At 48.6% G+C, this 19,225-nt stretch overlaps 1 protein-coding gene across 1 annotated transcript in view; it reads left to right on the plus strand.

Annotated features, from left to right (window-relative positions):
* The window catches only part of SMYD2 (SET and MYND domain containing 2), a 47,672-nt gene that overhangs the window by 26,802 nt on the left and 1,645 nt on the right, over positions 1 to 19,225 (plus strand). The window contains exons 3-11 of the mRNA XM_045771993.2: positions 403 to 513; positions 2,982 to 3,042; positions 3,761 to 3,885; positions 9,195 to 9,262; positions 11,813 to 11,915; positions 14,100 to 14,210; positions 14,897 to 15,017; positions 16,005 to 16,179; positions 18,188 to 18,296. Coding sequence (XP_045627949.1) covers positions 403 to 513; positions 2,982 to 3,042; positions 3,761 to 3,885; positions 9,195 to 9,262; positions 11,813 to 11,915; positions 14,100 to 14,210; positions 14,897 to 15,017; positions 16,005 to 16,179; positions 18,188 to 18,296 — 984 coding nt within the window. The remainder of the gene's footprint in view (positions 1 to 402; positions 514 to 2,981; positions 3,043 to 3,760; positions 3,886 to 9,194; positions 9,263 to 11,812; positions 11,916 to 14,099; positions 14,211 to 14,896; positions 15,018 to 16,004; positions 16,180 to 18,187; positions 18,297 to 19,225) is intronic.

The raw sequence follows: 19,225 nt of genomic DNA on the forward strand, positions 1-19,225 counted from the left end.
ATGTGAGAACAGAACCAGAACAGGACTGTAAGGGAGCAGGGCCAAACCAATGGCTAATACCCCAAATCACTCACCGCGGCCGTTTGACAACTCCCACAGATAATGGAAAGCCATACGTGTTGTTGGGAATAATGAGAGGCTGCAGAAAGATGAGATGCTTGATGAAAAAACAAAGCAGATTTTCTCATACCAACAACCTTGGCCAGGCCCGGGTCAAGGTCACACAGCCATCTCTATCTTAAAGGATGTTTTTATCTCTAGCTTTTGTGAGCTTCATCGTGTTTTCCAAAAGGAAACATATTTCACTTGACCTTAACGAGAAGGACTTACTGCATCCTCTCTTCACGAACTTTATTCCTGTGTGTGTGTTTAATCTTTTTTTTTTTTTTTTAACCTTCCCAGAAAGAAGATTGGCCCATGCACAAGCTGGAATGTTCTCCCATGGTTGTTTTTGGGGAAAGCTGGAATCCCTCAGAGACTGTCAGGCTAACTGCAAGGATTCTGGCCAAACAGGTGAGGAAATGGGATGATGTTCAAGTGCAGTTTCTTTTCTTTTTTTCTTAAAGGTCAGAAAGATGAGTGGCCTGTGGTGACCGTCTCTCGTTAAACATTCTTAGACTTTATTTCCCGTCCCGTCCCTATGGATGGGCGTGGGAATAACACTCCAGGCAGAAGCTGGTTTGTTGTTTGCCCCATGCAATGAGGATATCACGTACCCCAGGTCAGGAACACAGCCACAGCTGGTAAATTCTGAACTTTTTTATGAGATAGGTTTACATAGAAAAATACGGCCTTTCACAGCATGAAGACCTGAGTGAAAATAACTAGAGCACCCTAGGGAACCGGACTGGCCTGAGAAGTTTTGTGATTTTTCCCCTCTCAGAAATTTCTGACACCTAGAGTGCTCCCTGCCCCTCCTCCCAGCAGCGTCCTGTTCCTCCCCATCTCTGTCTCCTTACTAGGGCTCGTCTAGGCAGGCAGGGAACGGGATGGAACAGCCAGCATGGCAGATGCAAAGAAGAAGAGAAGGGGAAGAAGTGGAAAAAAGTAGGAATCGAGGCAAGGTGAGAGAGGAAGAGGGTAAAAGAAAGAGGTGAAGAAAGAAATGCCCGCAAGGGGAACAGATGATGGCCATGAACAGTTTCCTCCAAAGATGGTGCCAGGACTGGAATCCTCCATCTTTTTTGGTCAGTCCTTACTGTGGGCTAATGAGATGCCATATCGCCAAAGGACCAAACTAAACGAGGGGGAGAAACACCATAGGACATGTCCTTGTGACCCAGCACAATAGGTTGAACGGCGCTTGGAGGGCATAGCTCCACGGAGGAGCGCGCTCGTATCAAGGACGTGCTTTTGCTGCCGATAAGTTGGTGTCAGGGCGTCTGTACTGTACGTGTCTTGAAGCTGCAGTTTCATCCACCTCTTCTTGATACCTGCCACCCTGCCTCCCTTTAAAACTTTCTATTTTTTATCTAAGCCGAATGGGATTGTAATGATTGGCACATATCTGTCCCTGGCCCAAGGTAGGATCCTGGGCCGCATAAACAGGGGCAGAACATTTCCAAAGTCTGAGGTCATTGTTCCATTATGTGCGGCGTGGGTCAGGTGCTTGCTGAAATGCCACTTCATCCGCTCCGGGGTAACCAGAGGATTCAAGGGTTGCCTGTAGGGTGAGACCAAAAAAATCCACAAATTGTTTTCCTTGGAGGATGTTAACTTTTGAGTCCTTACTAACAATTATCTTTAAATATATGCCGAGTTCTTGGTCAGGAGAAAAGGGTAGGAGGAGGTAGGGTGACTGGGTGCAGTGTCAGGTGAATAGGGCCATCACAGGAAGATCTGTAAGCATTGTGGGGAGGATGGGGTGGCCAGTCTGCTGGTTCTGCCCTGCCCCGCCTCACATTCTTCGGGGCATTTACAGTATTGTGCTTAAGAATTCCGAAGAAGCTGGTGGACTTTCCTGAATGAAAAGCTTTCCCAGGCAAGATGACTTAACTAATCTTACAGAAATGTATCCTGTGAATGGAAGATCTCTGCTCCAAAAAAGAACAATGGAAATGTTTTGGCACCAGGAGGGTGGTCTGAAGGCTCTGAGGAGTTTATACCGGTTCCATTCAACTTATATTATAATTACTATTACTACTGATAGTCTATTAAATGAAAAGTTACCTGGCTATCTTTTCATCTCAGTAGGACTTGATGATTAGAAACCAGACCATTTGTATTCTAGTGGCTTGCAGAGGATTAGGGGAGACAGGCTACCCAACTACCAAGGGGAAGCTTAACATGTTAACCAGGGAGGTGAGAGCGCCCTGCTAGACCACCTGTATCCCCAAATTGAATAGCCAGATTACAAAGACACGGCCTCAGGCCAGCTCTTGAGCTCTGCTTTTGAACTCTTGTCAACACCAAGTTTATTCATGTTCTCAAAGCCTCGCAGGTTTACTATTGTTAGCTCCTCTTGGGGTGTCTAGAACAAAGCCAGCAACACGTTTAAAGTGAATCTGGGCTCACAGATACCACCAAAAGTGTTCTTTTTGAAACACAGAATTTGAGATCATTTTAGCCTATGCTTAAAGAAAGTGTAAAATGGTTGGGGGGTTTGATTTTGTTCCTTTTTAGAAGGAGAAATAATAAATAGGATGGTTCCTCTGTAGACGCAGAGTCCTTTTAAGTCGGGGCCCTAAAAGTTGATTTCTCGCCACTCTTCTTTCCCGTGACGGGCATCTTTGAGCCTCCTGTGTGCACGTCGCACTGTCAGGGTGCCAGGGTGTGGCGGACGCTTTACAAAGTTCCGAGTCTTCCCGATTAGGGCTTTGGGCAGACGCTCTCAGCGCCCGATGGCAGGACTCCTGGGAGAGTTTTCCTTGCTCCATTGAGAATTGGGTTTCTCTTCCTTTATGTCGATGTAGCAGTGAAAGCACTACTTTTTGCCCTGGTGGTTAACAGTTCCTTCTGTGTGATTTCTCCCCAATTACTAGAAGATCCACCCAGAGCGAACACCTTCCGAGAAGTTGTTAGCTGTGAAGGAGTTTGAATCACGTAAGTCTCTCTGGGACCGGCCGACGAGCTATTACAGCGACACATTTCTATGGACGAGGCAGGGTGGGAGAAAGGCACGGGGAGCTTGCATGCTTTGTGGTGCTGGGGATTTTAATTACCAGTTTCTACTTTGACTCGTGTGCCTGTTTTGAAAAATGACTATGACCTTTTTTTTTTTTTTTTTCTGAATTGACACGATGACTAGGAAATAATTAGGGGGAAGTGGGAACTCACAGGGTGAATTACTGCACTCCGAACTATCTCTTGCTGGCTCTCCTAGCATGCTAAATATTTTTGTATCTTTGCTGAATTGCAGTCTTGTAAACAGCTGATGTCCTTACTGAAAGGCATTAAATCAGGGCTGTCTAGTTTCTTGACCATGACACAGATTCCAGGGCCAGTGGGGGCGGGGGGAAGGGGCTGGACTAGGCCGAGGCTGCTTATCAGTGGTGGCCACTCATCCCTGACCTCATTGCTCATGGGCAGTTGAAATTTCATGTCCTAAGTGACTTCCAGTTGTCAGAGGAAGAGAAGAAAGAAATGGCATGCTTTTCTTTGCCTAGAATTTATCAGTAACACCGAGTAATGGGGAAGAATATTTTCTGGGGGCCCCATGTATTTTTTTTTTTTTTCCCTCTATGCCATTTACACTAAGAAAAGGATGTAGCTAGAAAGCCAGAGTTTTCTTCCTGGTGAATAATGGTTTGCTTATCCACAGATCTGGATAAATTAGACAACGAGAAGAGAGACTTGATTCAGAGTGACATAGCTGCACTTCATCACTTTTACTCCAAGCACCTTGAATTCCCTGACAGTGATAGCTTGGTGGTGCTCTTTGCACAGGTAAGAATGCCAGCATCCGGTGACACTCACTGTAGCCTTTCCCTGCCCAAGTCCCTCTCCCCAGCACACGCTCGGTAAAGATGAACGGAAATAGACTGACGGCTTCTGTGAGGACAAGGCTGTTGACCTGGTGGACCCTGTTCTCATAGCCGTCTTAGGTGACCTTGAGCAGACCTTGAGCTGGCCCTCCTTGGCGGGTGGTACATAGGAAATTTACCTGACCTCTGCCTCTTGCCGCAGAAAGAGTTTATGAAAACAGAGGGGTTGCCAGTGCCGCAATACTGTGGCCTTCCAGAAGCTCTTTGAAGGGAAAGGCCATTTGAGATTCCCACATTAAATTTGTTTTCTTCTCTTAAACCTTCCATTCTGACACTAGTGTTTTTTTACTCCTACCAACACCGTGTTGATAAAGCACAGCAAATCCAGACTGCCCAAGAGGGCGGCCGTCTCAGATGGCCCCAGAAGGACAGTCACCACAGACAGGAGCCCGAGTGGGTCTGGATACATCAGGTCTTTACTGATGGTTGCTAAGACGTCTTTAGAGGAGTCTAGGTTTACCACAATCAGATCTAATTAAAAAGTCAGAGAGACTTCTAGACGAGAGCAACTTAGAAGTGATTGAGGCACTGGAACCACCCGTGTGGAAGGGCTAAGACGTAGGCATGGTTGGAACAAATGAAGAAAGTGCAGTGATCATTCTTGGGCTGCGCATAGTCTGGCTGCATAGACATTCCCCTTATGGCAAGGGCGGTTCTTCCTGGCACGACTTCATGGATCAGATTTCTCTCCCTTACGTAGCCTGCATCTTTCCCTACAAGCCGAAAATGTAGTTGAAGGTGACCTTCCCAGTGAGAAGTACAGGAACACTGTTGCATGGGTGCAAACAGCCACGTTCCCTTGCCAGAACCTTCCATCTCTGGCTTCACAAAGACCTTGGGTTGATGCTTACCCATTTTGGTCTTAGAACAGAATCAGTGTCACCTTATGTACCCTTTGACCTGGTAATTCCATTTCCAGGAATCTGTCCTAAGGAAGTAGTCAGAGATGAGGGACAGTAATTGACATCCAGATTGTCTATTGTGGGGTTCTTTTTAAAACTGGGGAAAAAAAAAAAAAAGGAAGATAAAAGAAAAAGGAAATATAAATGGCCAGCGGTACAGGAATTTGGAAAATAAATTATGGCCTAGCCTTCTGATGGAAGGTTACATAGCCTCTGTATTTCGTTTCAACGAATGTCTAAAGATGTGCAAAACGTTGGTACAGCTGTAAGTGTAAAAGCAGAATAAAAATGTGTATAATATGAAAATACACATACATATGTTAAAAAAAAGATTCATGGAAGTTCATCTCCTGAGTTGTAGAACATTTTTTTTAAGTGGGTAATTTTCTGAATTTTCTACAACGAGTGTGTATAACTTAAGAAAACATTCAAAAGGGGGCGCCTGGGTGGCTTAGTCAGTTAAGCGCCTGCCTTTGGCTCAGGCATGGTCTCAGGGTCCTGGGACCCCACCTCGGGTTCCCTGCTCAGCAGGGAGTCTGCTTGCCGCCCCACCCCCGCGCCACTCCCCCTGCCACTTGTGCACACCGGTGCACTCTCTCTTTCTCAGATAAATAAATAAAATCTTAAAAAAAAAAAGCACTAAAAAGAAGAAAAAGATTAAAAAGCACCCATAATTTTTCCACTCCAAAAATTACACGTCTAAAGAATGAAGTGAGTCTTCATCTCTTCTCCGACCCACTTTAACCGCCGTGAGCATGACTGCTGCCAGTTGGGTGAATTCCTTGATGGATGTCATGTTACAGATATATCTCTGTTTTGTGACTCTCATCATCAGAAAAAAATGCTATTCTTGGTAAAAAGAAAAAATGGATTCCAGTTATGATTAAAGTAGATTTTCCTGGTTTTCACATTATCCTGGATTTACAACACACTTTCCTAAATGTCCTAAGACAGTGGATTTGGGTGACAGTGGGAAGTTGAGGAATTGACTAATCTGCCATTTACAAAAAAAAAAAATGAGCTACCTGACTCTTTCTGGACTAGAGGGGGCATGGTTATATGAGAACCCAAGAGAAATGAAATAAATATAGTGTATTTTCCCTTCTAGCTGTGAAAAAAAAAGATCACTTCTCCTCCAGCACAGTAATGCATGCTGATAGGACTTCTCAGTGCTGGAGTAAGAGAAGGGGGACCCTGTTTTCATAACCAGAAATCAAGGCACTTGATCTCACAAGCAGAAGTACATTTGTGGTGAAAATGACTCAGAATCTTTGACATTTGAACTGACTCAGAAAATCCAGGTGATACACACACACACACACACACACACACACACACACGTACACACACACGTATATAACTGAGATAATTAATTCCCTTATAGACTTTATATTTATCAGATCATAATATCATAATATATATATATATATACATAATGTATATATATACACACACATATATCTTTTCGTATATGAATTTGAAAAGGGACATTTAGTATCCCCAGAGAAAAGTCTAAAGCAAAACTGAAAAGTGCTGTTCCAGCCCCGGGCCACCCTCTGGTCCTGCCTCCCAGCCCCAAGCTGCGTGTCCTCTGTTCCAGCCTCCGAGCCCTCTCTTCTCTCTGCTTCGTGGGAGGGCGTCGTGGGTTAACTTGTGGCCCAGCAGCAGCTGGCGGGAGAAGGTGACTACACTCCTCCGACAGCACTGAGGTGCATTTTAATCACTGGGAACATATGCATGGTTGGGAAATGTATTTTTGGTGTGCAGCCTACATCTAGTCTAAATGCTAATTATGAGAATAGCTTTAGCAAGGCACTTACGCCTGATTTGACATGAAAAAAAGGACTATGGCCCATGCATCCTTCTGAACAACATGCAAGTTCACTTTTCTTCTCTAGGGATATTTCAGAGGGGAGGGAAAACTGGCAGAGAAATTGCTATGCAGTTTGGCTTACACCCCATCACCACCTCCCAGGATGGAACAGTGATGACACTGTGCTTACAGGAGCCTTTGCTCCAGAAGAAACACACTCAGTCTTCCACAGTGAGAGGAGGAGGGCAGAGGGAATCAAGCGACCAGGGGTCGTAAAACATGGAAGCCTGAAGGAATTTGGAGTCGTGGACTGATCCAGTTGAGCTCCATGCAGAGGAAGACATGAAGAGGCAAAGGAGTGAGTCTCCTATGCCTTAGAGTTAGTGAGAAGCTGTCTCTCCCTCGATCAGTTTTGAAAATTGTTGCTAGATTCTCTCCTTCTGCAGACACTGCTGAGGCATGTTAGTGTCTGGTCTGAGGTTGTCTGTAGATCATTCAGGACCCACTGTGGTGCAGGACACATAGTTCATACTCCAGTACATTTTGTTGAATGAATGAGAGTCCTAATTTACTCTTACCTAATGTTGGTTGTGGGTCATTGGTTCATGGTAGTTGGTTAATGTCCTGATGACAGAACAGGTTGGGGTACTTGAAGATGGCACAAAAAATAGTACATTAAGTCTTATACATAGAAATGCCCAACACCTCTGGACTTCAAAGGCTGTCCATTGTTCCAACCTGCAGTAATCTCTTTTTATGTCGAAAATTGTAAATACTCTTTGTAAATGTACTGGATTGCAAAAACCACAAATGAAAAACCCATCACAGCCTTTACTTCTCTGTGTGCCAAGGTTTCTAAGCCTTTGACACTGGCCTTTTAGTTCTGTGGAAAATTGCCTCATTAATATTCATAGATCACAACAATTTCAGAGGAAAATGGTGTAGGGTAAAAACTCTTGTGTTTCGGAGAACCTTGCTGTCTCAATGTCTGGTCTGAGCTCCGACTCCGCTTCTGCCACTCACGACTTATATGGCCTCGAGCAGGTTCTTCATCATTGACCTCTCCCTGAGCCTCAGTTTCCACATCTGTAAAATGGGTTATGTCAGAGCGGTATTGCAGATTTATGAGAGGGTAAATAAGTAGCACCTAGCATAGGGCCAGCACCTAGCATAGGGCCTGGCCCAGAACAAGTGCTCGGTGGATGCTAGTTTAAAAAAGGCCATCTGTTGGCCTGGAACGTACGTGTGCAGTGTCTCCAGCGTGGGAGAGCGTGGTCCCACCCCGTGGGGTGAAGACGTTCAGCGTGCGTGCCTCACACGCAGCCCTCATGGCAGCTTGGCTGGAGCGGCGGTCTCAGCCTTTGCCCCTGGCTTTGGGCAAGTCACTGCTCCTCTCTGACTTCAGATCCATCATTCGAAAAGTAAAAAGACTGAGCCCCCTTCCAGTTCTGAAATCTTAGATACAAAGGAAAAATACCCACTGAATTGTCTCCCAGCAGGACCGGGCGTCCTTCAAGGGCACAGATTTTGGTTTCTTCATCCTTCTGTGCCCAGGGCCCAGGCTGTAAGGGCTCTCACTGAATGTTGGGGGGAAGAATGAATTTATGCAACAACACAAAACTGGGGATGTACCGTCCTCGTTCGTAGCTTCCACAAGCGTGAGAGTTGCTCATGGCATTTTCAACGTAGCATTTCTTTTTAAGACTGAGAAAGTCGCCAGTGGTTGATTTGGGCTGAGACGTGAGAGGAAGGCCTCTGTTCCTTAGCCTCAGGCCCTTGGCCCCTCTGCCTCTCGAGGGGATGGGCAGCAGCTAGATAAGCTGTGGAAGGGTTTTCCCATTTACTGCCTCACCTCCTGGGATAGGTCGTGGATTAAGTGGCTTCTTCTTTTTTTTTTTTTTTTCTGTTTTGTGTATTGGAGTATAATTGACATACGACATTATATTAGCTTCAGATATACAACGTAGTGATCCGACATGGGTGTACATCAAGAAATGGCCCCAGTTATCAGATCACCTAACAAAGTTAACACAGTATTCTTGACGACGTTCCCCATCCAGTGTCTTACATCCTCGTGGGTCATGGTTCCTTTTTTAACGGGAGAAAATCAAGGACAGAGGGACTCCGTGATGGGCTCAAGATCACACCGCCAATCCGTGGCATAATTTGGGATTGGACTCCAGGTATCCTAACTCCAAACTTCAGTCCTCGGAGCCTTAGTGGATGTGGCGGCCTCGGGCCACTGTGTGTAGGTGGGTGGTCGGCCACACTGAAGATGCCCCCTTCCTAACAGTTGTGCATTTGCCTACACGTGAGATTGGTGGGTTGGTTTTGTTTGAGCCAAGGATACCTTGGCCAGAAGAAAGGTTTTTACATCACTAAACTGGAATGTCGTCCTAGTTAATTTGTAAAAGGTCAAAATTAAAGAAATGATTTCTATCCAAAGAGAAGCTTCAGCTCACCTGTTTCTTTCTTTCTCCCCCGTTCTCACTGCAGGTTAACTGTAACGGCTTCACAATTGAAGATGAAGAGCTTTCTCATTTGGGATCGGCAATATTTCCTGAGTAGGCTGAGTTTGACTTCACTTCTTTTCTTTTTTACTTACTTAACACTAATTAGATTTTTTTTTATTTTTAAATAACCTACCTAGCTCCATGTGGCAGTCATGAAACTCAGCCAAGTGAATTAAGACACCTTTTTAATTCTGCCAGATTTCAAAATATTTCCCATACATTTAAGGGTCCAAAGGTAGTAGTTAAGAGAACAGTTGCCTGTTAAGTCCTGCTGGGTACAGAGCTATTATTAAAGAATATTTTATAGTGTGCAGAGAAGGAACAGCCCATGTCCTGCTGAGAAATTTGCTTTTTGCGTATCTTTGGTTCTGGAAATCTTTGGGTTTCTTACGCTCAAAGCGAAACACTAATTGCCAACCAAGAATTGGCCATAGGATAATGCAGAGACGATATGGGCTGCATATCGTTTGTTCTTCTCGAAAAATACGAGCGTAGAAACAGCGCAGTTGGGGAGGGAGACTCTGCTCAAGGAGCAAACTAGGAAAATTTCACAGAACGACAGGATTTTTCTTTACTTCAGGAATACTCCAGTAATTCAAGAAAGGCTGGCCAGCTGACAGATGGAGATCTTTATAGCTCTGACTGTCATGGATTTGCCAAAAACGGCTTTGCCGTGGTGTCTGATGCAACGGGTATTTTCAGAATGCGTTGGGTCCCTGAAATCCAGTCCTCACCCCACAGATGGAGCGAAGGAGCCCTCCCTGCATGCCTTCTGAGTGAACCCACGGTGTAGGTTGGCGAGGTTGCTTAATATACACCACAGGAGCCTCTGGCTTTGGGTTGAAGCGGAGAAAGGGAACACCCATGTGTTTGCCGTGGATGGCATGTGAGCCCCTGGGGTGTGTGTGTGTGTGTGTGTGTGTGTCGCCACCTGGATCTGCATGTCACACGGGTCTGAAAGATAGAGAAGCACGTGTACAGGCCCGTGTCCCCTGAGCACCTGCCATAGGCTTTCCTGGCCAGCGAAACCAAAAACTTACATGACATTGTCCCCATGGCCAAAATGGTGTCATCGGCATCTTGAATTCCGAGAGCAAGGAAAGAAATGTCTTGGGGAGAAGCCCTTGGGAAAAGGAAGGAGAGACCGAGAAAGGCCATCAGACCCTCTTTAGAAGGCTCTTCGTGACACCTTCAGACCAGAAAGAATGTGTCTGCTCTCAGTATTTTCCAGACAAAGAGCAAGGGTCGGAGTGGTGTTGTCTGAGTCCGAGGTTTTACCCAGCCCGGTGATCGCAGAATGATGATACCAAGAGCATGAACTGTTTTAGGTTCTTCACCTTGGTGAATTTCTTCTACCGCATTGAGAAGATACCCAGGAGTCTGTCTCGAAATGAATTAATAGTTCTTCTACAAAAGATTCTAGAAAGTGGCTTTTCCTTTAGTGACAACTTTCCATGCATTTGCTTAATCGGATTCCCCGGGGCCTGATTGCCTATCGGTAAGCCAGGTGGGCTGTGATGGGTGGCAGAGGTGACCCTTCCTAAGGATAAGACAGGGGACTTGCTACATGTTCTCCCAGGCTCGAGGCTAGCTGCAGGGCTTGCTCACCCAGGCCTGTAGCAACTGGGAGGTGGAAGGGGACCGCTCCCTCTTGTGCTTGGCAGACCCAGGGCAGCTCACCCTCGTTGGGCCCCTCCACTCTCTGCTCTTTTGTACTGGGGCAAACAGGAGCGGGGTCCTGGTTGCTGAGGGTGCAGGCAAGTGACACGCCACCAGAGCCATGTTGCATATGGATGTGAGTGCCCATATGAGCCCCAGTTTCCAGGCAGTTTTAATTGGGGGAAAAATCCCTTTGGGCTGAAATCATATCGGCATTGTGATTTCAAAGGCAGCATTTTCAGAGATCAAGCACTTTTTCCCTGTAGTTTAGAAATTTCTGTTCTCAGAACTTTGACCTTGATATAATCAGAAAGCTCAAAGCCCCTCACATAGGCGAGTCTCTCTGTCCTCTCCGTCCCTGAAAAGCAGACAGCGAGCAGCAGGAGCAGTAATGTCCCAATTTTCCAGATGAGGAAATCAGGGTGCAGAGAGAGAGGCAGCTGGGTTCCTCGAGGCCTCTCTGGGCATCCCAAGCCCTGCCCGAGGAAGCTGGCCTCTCCCATGGTGGCAGTTTCCCAACAGCTGAAGAAAACATGTTAGAAATAATCCACGCATAGAAAAAGCCGCTTGGAACTGGCACCCCGTCTGTCCAGTGTGGTGTCCAGTGGGGGAGTGCTGGGCGATGAGTCCTTCATCTCACAGGAAGGAATGTTTGTGGGATTCATCGTCGCTGCTATTTTTATTATTGTGGTTGTTTTTATTTTTGGCCTAGATGTCACCATTTTGAATTGTGAATTTCACTTTGCAGTATCGTTAGAGACGTTAGATACAATTATAGGTACAGGCAGGACAACCTCTTAGACTGTGATGGCCAACTATTAGATTTTTTTTTAAACATCCTACAAGGTCCCATTCCTGCAGCTTAGTAGGTAAATAGCCAAAGATTTTCTGAGCATTCGTCTGCCTTCTTGAGAAAATTGGGTTTTCTCTTCTGATTGACAGCGTTGCACTGATGAATCATAGTTGTTGCCCCAATGTCATTGTGACCTACAAGGGGACCCTGGCGGAAGTAAGAGCCGTACAGGAGATCAGCCCGGGAGAGGAGGTGAGTGTGTGGCCAGCGGTGGCCGTGGCCGTGGGTTTCCGACCGCGGTTTTGAAGGGTGGTGGGCGAGTCTGTGGCAGCAGCGCTGGACAAATGGGCACAGGGAAATTTTGGAAGCTTTTGAGCATCTCCGTATTTCTCCCGCCAAACAATTGAGTTTGAGCTTTTTCTTTTTTTAATGAGCGAATTTTGGCCTGTCTTTCTCCCCCCAGAAGGTCAATACCATTGTTATCTGAAAGAGAAAAAAGCAACCCAGCGGTATCTAAAGAGTTAAAACTCCAGAAGGACACATCAGCATTGCACATGCTGTCAGTTCCACGTCTGAACTCCAGAGAGATCATTTTTTAGGAATGCGGTTCGGGCGACGGGCCATACACAGCGACAGGGCAAGGGGAGGCAGTCTGTGGCCAGGAGGCACCCTCCTTAACTTAGGGATGCAGAGAAAACCCGGTGTCTGTCCCCTGCGCGGTGACTCCCTCGCCTTTTCCTTCCCACGGACTGTACTGCCGCCGTGACCGCCTTCTAAGACGCCTCACCTCCAGAAAGCTCCAAAGGGCTGCCTGGCAACTCGCACAACACACATGCTGTGTGATCTTAAGGAAATAGTAAACTCCCCGGCAGGGACCCAGGAATTGGTAGGGAACGTAATCATGCACTTCAGTCAGTTTCAGGTTAGTGGTCTTCAGTGCTATTGTAAGATCCACGTCTGGGTAGTTTAAATTTTAAATACAATGGTCAGGGTGCTAAATGATCAAGAACTTGGATTCTCCAGAAGCTGTAACCAGCCCGCAGCTGAACTGGGACCTGAAGTCCAGGCCACAGAGGACACTTTCTGCCCTTTGCTTAATTCATCACGACGAGGGTATCGTGTTTCCCTGTGGGGCGTCTTGGGTTCCAGATGTCTTGCAACTGTGCCGATGCCTCTTTTGTTACAATGCACAATCTCAGTGCGTGAGAATGTAAGTCCCCAGGATCCAGTGCTGCCCTGGTCCAGGGGGAGACCCCGCGGTCTGGCCCCTAGACAGGCTTGGCCTTAGCTCGAGTGGCAACACAGCGGCCTCTGTCGCCATCTTCTGGGCACTTGTGTGTGTTGCACACTGTGTCCCTCATGTCACAGACAGGAGGCAGCTCTTGCCGTGCGAGGCCGGGCAGAGCTCTGCTCCGGTTGGTTTGCCCTCCTGCTCTGACAGACCTGAAACGCAGTAACCTCGAGTCAGGGAAGTCAGTGCTTTGGGGGAGACTTGCTCTTCAAAGAGGGTGTCAGCTGAGCTGCGAGGTCTCCGTTACTGCCCCTTGGGCTGGGAAGAGCTGGGCTTGGCGGCGCCTGCAAGCACCCAGGCCTGTGCAAGTCCCCCCTGCCTGCCTGCCAGTGCCCGGGGTTACTGGCACGCAGACGGCTCTGTGACATCCATCTGTTCAGTCAGACATTTGCCTGATGGTGTGGGGTGAGCCGCAAGTCCCAGGGAGTAGATAATGGGCAGTTAAATGCCGGTCTCCTCCATATGCTCCAAGTCCCAGCTATAGACCCCGTTAGAAGAAAGCAAGGACAGAGGACCCAATGAGCCCAAAGGCAAGACTTTTCCAAGTTCTCTGGCCCAGCCGGGCGAGGCAGCAAGCAGCATGCTGGTGTCCTAGGATCTGTGTCCTCCCTCTACGGACGTGTCCCCGCCCGCCCGGCCTAGCCTCTTGCTCCCTTGCCAGCTGAGCGAGGATGTGTTCCTGCTTCCCTTCCACCCAGCAGGGCGTCCGAGCCAGCCCAAGCTGTAAAGAAAAGGGGCTGAATGAAGGCCGGGCAGACTCAGACCCGGGCCAGTCTCAAGGATGAGTACAATGTGTGCATCTCCACGTGTGACGGGGCCCTGTCCTTGCTGGGACACATCCACGGCTGGCTCTCTTTGGGGAGGGAGGGGGCGGGCATGTTTTCAACCCTCCCGATTGACTGTTCTGGGGACTCCTCTATTCTCTAGAAAGTCGGAAGAGAGGCCTTTTCTCTCCATCGCAAGGAGGTGGACAAAACTAGGGGATTGCTGAGTTTAAAGAATTCAGTGTTTTATAGGGAAGGGCATCTCCCCAGCTGTGGCCCTCCTCGGGGCCCAACCCTGTGAGTATTGGCAGAGCCCCAGGAAGAAGAAGGAGTGAGCGTACCTGTGGCAGACGGCATTGTCCACTCTTTGGACCCCCTTAGGTGTTCACCAGCTACATCGACCTCCTGTACCCAACAGAAGATAGGAATGACCGGTTAAGAGATTCTTACTTCTTTACCTGCCAGTGCCAGGAGTGTACCACCAAAGACAAGGTAGGCCCCGGATCGGGTAAAGGTGCTGACCATACCCTGCAGCTCGGGACCTCTGTGCCAGTGGAGTGCCCTGTCCGCCCGGGGGCGTCTCCTCCTACAGTACTTTTGACCCTTTAAACCCATCTTACTAAGACCGCTGGAGGGAAATCGAGTTACACTAGGTCTCTATTCACACCCTGACCCTCACAGCTGATGAAAACATTTGCACTACACCATAGTGGTAAGAGGATTTGCCATATTGCTGTTTCTTCAAAAGAAATGGCTGCTCAGAAGAGAGGGAAGGGGAAAAGCACATGAGAGTAATTTTGAGGCTTTCTAACCTGTTCGCCAGAATACGGAAAGTTTTCTCTGGCATTGCCCATTTTTTTGTCCATGCCCCCCCTCCTCGTTCTATTCTCTAGATTCATGGATGTGTGAACCCACAGACCTGCCCATAGCAAACATATTCTAAGTGCCCTGCCTAGGTAAGGATTGTCAAGAAAATTCGTATTTTTGTTTGTTTGTTGTAAAAAGATAATGGAGTACTGAATTTCTCTTAGATCCACTGCCTGATTTCCTTGCATTCTTTGTGACTTTAGAATGGGCAAGCCCCTACCTCTGCATGGCAAAAGAGACTATTTGAGAGGTTTCCCCCTCAGTGTAGTTTCCATGGGAGGTAACACCTTGCACGTGTGGACATTTCTCAGGATAAGGCCAAGGTGGAGATCCGGAAGCTCAGCGATCCCCCAAAGGCAGAAACCGTCCGTGACATGGTCAGATATGCACGCAACGTCATCGAGGAGTTCCGGAGGGCCAAGCACTACAAATATATCCTTTACGACTGTCCAGAAGTTTACTGTCCCTCACTTGGCAAGAGGTGCTGGAGGAGAGAGTGGAAGAATGGTGGGTGTGAGACTCTCAACATGGAAGGAGGGATGTCTCGTGGCAGACGTGGGTAGAAGAACGGAGCGCCTATGACTTGGCGTCAGCCGCATCAAAGTCGTATGATGTTGATTTCACCTGACTTCTCTTTGTTTCACTAGTGTGGTCAGGAGCTGGATATGGTGGAAGCGTTTTATGGTCCAAAGCTGTGAAGTAGAGTTCCATGAAAGCCCTCATTGCTTGGGTGTCATACTCTAGGCGAGCACAGTGCCGAGGGCTTTGCTTACATGATTGTGCCTAATCCTCACGGGGACACACAGTGTCGCCGTCCCCGTGTAGCAGATGGGAGCAGACTCTTAGATAGCAAGTAATTTACCCACGGGACAGAGCTCCCCGGGATTTTGCTCCAGGTCTGCTGACTACTGTAGTCCATACTCTAAGCCACTACATTATAACATTTTCTCAGGTTGAAAAGGCGTCACATTGACACCAGCGCAAGAACCAAAAGCAGTGGAGGAAACTGGAGAAAGGCACATTTTTTTCTCAGCCTACAAAAGAACTTTCTCATCGTGGGGACTTCTTCCTTCAGAATGCTCCAGCTGCAGTGCTGAGCCGGGGTGAAGGAGGTTGAAGGGTTGTGATCCTAAACAGTGTTTGCAGCTGAACCGAGGGTCTGTTCCCCACGGCTAAGATTTCTCAGTTGTGTTTAATAGTTGAGGTCTTCAGTTTTTCCTGAAGTTTGTTTCTTTAGGAAAAATATGCTTCTTAAAGAAAAAAATATTTTCCTTTCGCTTTTGCTTGGCTCTCTGTAATTTACTTTTTCAGAGGGTGAGGAGAGGGGCGGAGTGGATGGAGTAACTCCCTGAACCCAGCCTCGGGGAGGTGTCCCAAGTCCAGAGGCCGGAACCTGTGGTTTCCTTAACTCCGGAGCACCCCCTAGTGAGCTGCTGGAGATCTGCGAGCTCAGCCAGGAGAAGATGGGCTCGGTGTTCGAGGACAGCAACGTCTACATGTTGCACATGATGTACCAGGCCATGGGCGTCTGCCTGTACATGCAGGACTGGGAAGGGGCCCTGCGCTATGGACAGAGAATCATCAAGCCCTACAGGTGATTGTGGTGGCCGTTCTCCTCATCTTAGCAGGGACTGCAGTTCGCTGATTGGGAATGCTGTTTGCGTTTTCTGACTCTCCTGTGTCGGAACACGCCTAGAACGGCTTTCTCTTTCTGCACCCACACCTGGAGGCACAGGTGCAGGCTGCTGCTTCACTGGGCCCGGCCTCTGCCCTCCGCCATCTGGAAGAGACACCTGTGGAGGCAGGTTGAGGTGATGAAGGGGGTGCTGGGGCAAGAGGCCTGCTGGGACCTGTCCAGGGTGCTGTATCCAAAGTAGTTCGTTCCGAACCATCAGTATTAAGCCGCCAGCTTGTTTCTTGCCCCTCCCTTGCCTTCCAGATTAAACACACTCACACTCAGTGGTAAGTGGCGGTGTCATATCCCTGCTTTTCCATCGTTAGTCACACCATCCCCTTCTTGTGCTTTTTGTAACTGTAACCCAGTTTGCAATTGGGGACATGCTAGGACCATTGTATTGGCTCTGGTTATCCCTTGTCCCCCTCCTCTGCCCACCACCCCTAGTTCTGAATAAAGGAAGTTGGATTCTAACTTCGAGTAATCATGACTATCAGCCCCGGGGAAGTTTCCTGTCAAGAGGGTTTTTAAACCTTGAAGTGTGTGACAGGTGGAGGTTGTGGCCGTGTCCTCTAGTCTGATTAGCCGTGTCCTCTAGTCTGATTAGCCATTCAGGGCTGGGATGGCCTAGATCTTATCGATAGAGCATTTGTTAAACACATTCACACTGTATATTTGCAGGGTCTCCCCAAGACCCAAGTGGCTCAGAAGCTCTGGGCTCATGGATTTGAGAGGCCCTTAGTACTCCCTCATGTTCTCAAGTTGGGGACTGTAAAGTTTGTGTCCAGGCTGGATTTCCAGGCTGGATTTCCAGGGCCTTCCATTCACCCTGCACTGCGCGGATTAGCCATTAGGGGGAGCTCAAGGGAAGCCAGCTCCTAAAATCTGCTCTTAGAAACAATTTGCTACGTCACGGAGGATCGCAAAGCCTGTCTTCTTCCTGGGGTGGGTGAAAAAGTCCTCTGTCTTGCACACACCGCCCTCTGTGAGATCTGGAGGGAGGGGATGAGAGAGAGAGAGAAAGAATGAGATCGTCTTAGCTTTGTGGTCCCTCTCCCAGCAGGGCCTTGCTCTCCTGGACCCTTCCTTAGCTGGGTGGGCCCCTCCTGGAGGCCAGCTCTAGCCTCCTGTGGGGCCAGTAGAGCCATGGCTTCCTCCAGGCAGCATGATGCCCCCTGCCCAAGAATACAGCCAGGATGTGTCTTTTGGATGGCTTTTGGGGGTAGAGCAGTACAGACCGGTCTGTAAGTCAACGCCTACACCCATGCATTCTCTTTCCCCCACCCCGCGCCCGTGAGCTGCTTCCTGGCCTCTCCCTGGCAGGGCCTAGCCGTCAGCCGTCAGTGAAAACCAGAGAGAGAACACCTACTGTATGAGAGCCCTCTCCTGGACAACAGAGAAAGCTTGTCTAGAAGAAGTCGGTGTTCTCCTGACTCCAGAGAGCTGGCAGCTTTGCTAAACCAACTGATACCGTAGAGTGTGACAGAAAGCTGGGGTCTTGAAACACACAGGTGTGTGTATTTTTAGGTGTACCGGCTTTTTAATATGAGGTGATAAGCCTAGTGTCTTCTATAAATAGGGGATTCACTTTAAAAGACGTTTTCCCAGTGCCCTGCTCTGGGTGTACCCAAAACAAAAGTCTGGGACTGGGGTTGAATGTCGGGCTCATCAATGTCTTTGTGTAGGATTTCTCCTGCAGTTTTTCTGTAGCTGTTCAGAAACACACAAGCTGCGTGAAAGTGGCTGCCTCTGGGTGCTTAGTGTTGAATCGTCCACACTGTCCCCCCAGCACTTGCCAGGGCTTGGAGGAGTCTGGCCACCGTGGGGAGCGGGCCGTGGGCTGGGCAGCCTGGGGCTCACTGCGCCCTGTCTGCGGGCTGCTCTGGAGTCTTTGACAAGTGGTCTGTTACCTTCTCTCTTCTTGCAGCAAGCACTACCCTCTGTACTCCCTCAACGTGGCCTCCATGTGGCTGAAGCTGGGGAGGCTGTACATGGGCCTAGAAGACAAAGCTGCTGGAGAGAAAGCCCTGAAGAAGGTGCGTCTGCAGCGTGGGGCTGTGGGTCCCGGCACCCCACGGCCCCTTCGTCCCCTGCCTTCCCACCTGCTAGGGCCGAGTCACTGAAGTCCTAGAGACTTGACCCACTCTTGAGCCACCCTGGCCAGAGAGGTGGGAGGGGGCGGGCTGGGCAGGTCAGAGTAGGGTAAGTGATTGAGCCTTGGCCCTGTCTGCATCCGGGCCCTCCCATAGGACAAGGCTGCTCACATCCAGAGGGGCTGGCTGCCGTGCTGGGGAGAAGGGGTTACCGCCCCTGTCCCACGTGAAGCCCTGGAAGTGGACAGAGGCCACGGGGTGGGTCAGGAGACTGTGGTGCGGGAATCTTCCATAGTATAATAATGATGCACTTGGAGTTTCTAAAATGTACTTAGCAGTCATCATCACTGTTCATTAGGTACCGGTTACATGGCAGGACCCTCGTGTGTGTTTTTTAATTCTCACAAAAATGAGAGATTTTCCTGATGGAAAAACTGAGATTCAAACAGGCTGAGGCCTTCCTGCAGGCTGGGGTCTTTCTGAGTTGAAAGCGTCCGTTCCACTCGCCCAGGCTGTGACCCACACCCAGGGCAGACCAGGGCTCTGGGCGGTGTTGGCCTCCCTCCGTGTCCGCAGCTGCCCTGTGAGGGCGATGGGGCAGGACCCTGACCTGGTATCTGACCAGAGCTCAGAAGCAGCGTCCCGAATATTGGTTCTTTTTGTTCTTTACGTAGAAATTAACAGTTGATGAAATGTAATCTTTGACACAGGTTGTTGAGTCCTCTAAGAGAATGTCTGTGGAAGTTGGGGCCCGTTCCCTGTATCTTCCCAGAAGACTACTTGGGAAGACGATATAAGGTCCCACATCCCAAATGGAAGGGTCCGGGCCCAACTAGGCTATAAGTGTGAGCTCAGTGTAAACTCTTCTGTTT

This window comes from Ursus americanus, chromosome 2 (assembly GCF_024610735.1).
Source record: "Ursus americanus isolate L20-20 chromosome 2, mUrsAme1.1.p, whole genome shotgun sequence".
Lineage (NCBI taxonomy): Eukaryota > Metazoa > Chordata > Mammalia > Carnivora > Ursidae > Ursus > Ursus americanus.